The 4411-nt window shown below is 48.4% G+C and overlaps 1 protein-coding gene across 4 annotated transcripts in view; it reads right to left on the bottom strand.

The window, feature by feature from the left end:
- FGF1 (fibroblast growth factor 1) overlaps nt 1-4411 on the bottom strand; it is a 95112-nt gene that overhangs the window by 18587 nt on the left and 72114 nt on the right. For all 4 annotated transcript variants that reach the window (XM_006776990.2, XM_006776989.2, XM_006776991.2 and 1 more), the window contains exon 2: nt 4184-4385. In XM_006776990.2, the coding sequence (XP_006777053.1) occupies nt 4184-4352 (169 nt within the window). In that variant the 5' untranslated portion in view covers nt 4353-4385. The remainder of the gene's footprint in view (nt 1-4183; nt 4386-4411) is intronic.

Below are 4411 nucleotides of genomic sequence, written 5' to 3' on the forward strand. Positions count from 1 at the left end.
TGACCGTTTCCGGGTTAGGCTGAGCTGTGGGCCGCATTTTGTGCCATGGGGTCTTGGCAGCGTTGGCTGCAATTTGGTGGGGTGTCGCTCTGGGGTGGTGGTGGGGCCTGTGTCCCACTTGGGGGAAGCTGAGTGTTGGTTTGTACCAGATGCATGGTGCCGGCTAGTGCACATCATGGCAGCTCCTGCGTTGAGCATCTGCCCCCTGGTGGTCAGTGCATATCATCGTGACCAGTCAGGCGGTAGGGACACTTAGCACATTAGCCTTTTATTATATAGATATTGTGGAATTTGGATCTATCTACCTCCAATGCAGTTCATTCACTAATCAAATTAATGTTTATTGGACATTATATTAACTGTCAGACAATGTGCTAGCCACTAAAATTGCATTGTTGGACTCTAAGTCCTCATCCACATGGGGGAGAAAACCATTAAATAGTCACACAGTTAAATGTGGAATTAAAACTCTAAGGAGAGCTGCCTGGTGCACAAGACACTCTCAGATGTCTTTCCCTGTTCTTCTTCCAAAATCCTCCATCTCCTGGTGACATCTCCATCTACCCATCTCCCAAAGGAAAGTCCTGGGAGTCAACATGAATTTTCTGACAACCAGCACCCATGCCCCTTCTCACAGTGAACCGTTCTTGCTCTCTGCATTTTCCTGGCATTTGGAATATGGTAATGGAACTAGTGCTCACAGCCCATAGGGGTACCTATCCACCATCTAACGTGAGGAGTTGTAAAGGGGCAAACCAAAACATCTTCTCCACAGGCCCGAGATCCCCACCAGTGGAGACATTCCACTCAGGGCTGCATTACAAAGGCCTGTGCACTAGCACCCCTTGTAGGGTCATGCCACTCCAGGAGGGGCCCTGTGTGAGTACTTGGGGACTTATTCTCCTGGAGGTAGAAGACCAATTTTGAAAACTTCCCAATTTTGCCCAAGGAAGATCCGCTGGTTGAGGACAAAGAGAAGCTGTGAAAGGAGTTATTTTTTACACTGGAGAGCTGGCAGGCCTACAGTTCTATCTTGCATGATTTATGTAGATTTATTTAAATATTTGATTGGCTTTTAGAAATCATTCTTCCTGAGGGAAGTCTTAGAATGTGACTCTACCTGTGACTCTAATCGTGCTCAAACTAATGACCAAGGGATATTAATCATCCCCTCACTAGACTGTGCTAATCAGTTAGTCAGGGATCATCCACTCCATGCCTGTCCAGATTAATTATGTTTCTGAATAATAATCCTTGAAATTCACAAGGGTTGTGGCAGTACCACCACTGGGCAGAAGAGGGCGACGTAACCACATTCAGCAAGTGCATTCAAGCCAGGGAGTCCTCTGGGCTGCTGGATCTCATGAGTTTTCAGCCTTGTCAAGTACACACGGCAGTGTTATGATTCCCATTCTATAGGTGGGGAGACTGAGTCTCAATATGTTCCACAAGGTCAGACAGCTGAAAACACCGAAGATATCTACAGTTCCAGATGGGAGGGGATGTTTGGAAGGGTCATGGGGCTGGGGGCTCAAAGCTGCCTTTGCAGAGCACTTGATGCAAAATGGAGAGAACAGTAACTGCCCAGTGCTGCTCCACTTAAAGGGCAACGCGGGAATGTGAGCTCAGCTTTCTGACTCTTAATCCCAGGCCCCCGGCTCTGCCAAGGGTGTGTAGATTATCCAGTTCTCCCGGCACTGACAGGTACAGAACCACTCACCCCACCGACTCTGATTTCCATCCTCCTTGACCTTTGTTCTTAGTTCTAGAATCAGTAAATAGGCCAACACACCAACTCTGCATGTTGCCAGAAAGGCATTGAATCAAAACCTGAAATTAGACCCCCTGGCCTTCCTGGAAGGCAGTATGTTTGAAGAGAAAAAAATGAGGGAAGGCCCTAAGTATTACACTGGATTTCCACACGCTGGGTCAGATGTACGTAAATCTCGATGGTGATGACAACAATAGCAATATTAACCAACGCGTGCTTACTCTCGGCCAAAGGACTGTGCCGAGAATTTTCACCACATTATCTCATTTAATCCTCTCAAGAAACCTGTGAGGCAAGAAATCTTATTTTATAAGTGAGAAGACTGAGGCAGAAAGGTCAAGTAACTTGCCCGTGTTCACTTGCCAAATAGTTAACCCAGCATTACTTGTAGGCAGACCTCCTCATACACACCCTAAGGCTCCCTTATGCTGCATTCCAAGGGCCCTGGCATCTTAGGTAAGGCGACTGGATCCTCTGCACTATTCAGAAGTCCCGGTATTACCCACTCAGAGTGCAGTCTCTATGTGGATGATGGCATGACAACAATGAGGACATATGCCATTTGCACAGAAATTCCAGCACGTGGAAGTTGTCATTGTCACCTCTCAGGATTCAAGGTTTCCCGAAGCAGCCAGCTTTACCCAGAGGACTGCTTCACCAAGGTTATCTTTCCCCTGAGAGTCTGTGGACCAGAGAGCATTTCCATTGGTTCAGAAAACTAGTAAAACTTATTAGAAATGTTTAAAACTTTAGAAAATTAAAGCTCATTCCCCTTATGTTGAGTGGGGCAGATCACGCAAATTGTGTAACTTGCCTTACACCACAGATTCCAGTCTAAGTCGACTTATTGTCAGTAAATGTTGCTTCTGTACAGTTGGCATACTAAACAGAGTCGTTTTCGCCCCACTCTGATGCCTATTTTTCATTGAGGATCAGGCATTCAGAAGGCCCATTTGAAGACAAGACATCAAAACAAGGGCCAATACATCTAACTCTGCAGCTGCGAGCCCCAACCTCCGCCTTCCTGCTCCTCACCTCAAGGTGGCTGGGAGGAAAGGGACAATGCCAATTGGTTCATAAATGCCAGCTTCCCTCCCCACTGCCTACTCATCTGAGGGTAGAGAGCGAGCACAGTGCAGTGGTCATTTGTACTTAGATCCTGCTGCATGAGGCATTTTCCATGAATAATGAAGACTATCTGATATATAAACCATCACATCAAAACCAGTGATGTGCGTTCCATTAAAAAAAATTTTTTTTCCTCTTAAAGATTTTTAATTGATTTTTAGGGAGAGAGGAAGGGAGAGAAAGAGACACATCAGTGTGAGAGAGAAACATCAATCAGCTGCCTCCTGCACACCCTGCTCCCGGGGATTGAGCAACTCCGGCGTGTGCCCTGACCAGAAGTCTAACCGGCAACCTTTCAGTGCACAGGACAATGGCCAACCAACCGAGCCGCAGCGGCTCAACCTGTGCATTCCATGTGAAAGCCGTCCTCTGGAACATTACGCTCCACCTGTGCTGTATTCCGTGTCTCCTCATTTCATCCAGACTGTCCTTCTCCTGACTCGTGACACGCTTGGCCCTGTTGACCCTCTTTGCAGGGACCAGATCTGACTTTTGCCTTCTCTGCAACATCTAATGCTTCAGTGGTAACCCAGGGAATTCCCGATTACATCACAGAGGACCCCGACACCTAATGTCAACACACACCAACACCTGAACTACTAAAGCAGAGGGGAGACATTTTTATTCTTAGATAGTCAAGAAGATTCCTTTCTCCGGAGTTATAACTCCATTTATCAATACCGTCTGAGAGCTGGGCTGGCAGGAAAGCCCGGAAGAGATGCTCAGCTTTTGGCTCGAATCTCTCCGGCTCTCATTTCTATAAGGTCTGGAGAATGACTTTACCCCTCCCGTTACCACAACCACATCTGCACGATATGCAGAGCGGAAGCTGCATAATTTATGAGGTGCAAGCTACGATTCAAACCAATCCCAGTGGAAAGGTAACGCGGGGAGTCGGCAAACTTGAACCTGAGCCCATGTCTTTGTGCGAGGTTTACCTGCCCTGCCCCATGCGGCTCTTCCCCGCATGGAGCAAACAGGACCCTGACCAGCCTGGAGGAACAGACCTCTCACTACTTACAGAAATCTGACCATCTGAACACTGGCCGCCACATCTGAGCTCAAGGCAGTTGTGTAAGTCAACAGAGAGTTTAGGCAGGCTGTGGCCCTCACAACTCTAGTTTCCACACCCAGACCCTTCCCACATTTCTGTTGCCCGGCCTTTGAGAGTGTCATGCCCGGAGAAGAAGGCACCAATCTTTAGATGTCCTCCCTTCCCCCACCCTTGACTAAGGAAGACACCAGAGCGGGGAGGGGCTCCCAGAAGGATGCCTGGGTGCTTACTGTGCTGGTCGCTCCTGTCCCTCGTCCCATCCACTGTGCCGTCTGGGAGGATCCGCAGGAAGTGGCCCCCGTTGCTGCAGTAGAGAAGCTTGGGCTTCTTGTAGTTCTCCAGAGGCAGATTGAACCTCTCGGTCAGGGCCGTGAACGTGGTGACTTCCCCCTCAGCCATGGCTCAGCCACTGTGGTTAGGGTGCTCTCAGGGCTGTAAGAAATTGAACAAACCTGTAG

This window comes from Myotis davidii, unplaced genomic scaffold (genome assembly GCF_000327345.1).
Source record: "Myotis davidii unplaced genomic scaffold, ASM32734v1 scaffold89, whole genome shotgun sequence".
NCBI lineage: Eukaryota > Metazoa > Chordata > Mammalia > Chiroptera > Vespertilionidae > Myotis > Myotis davidii.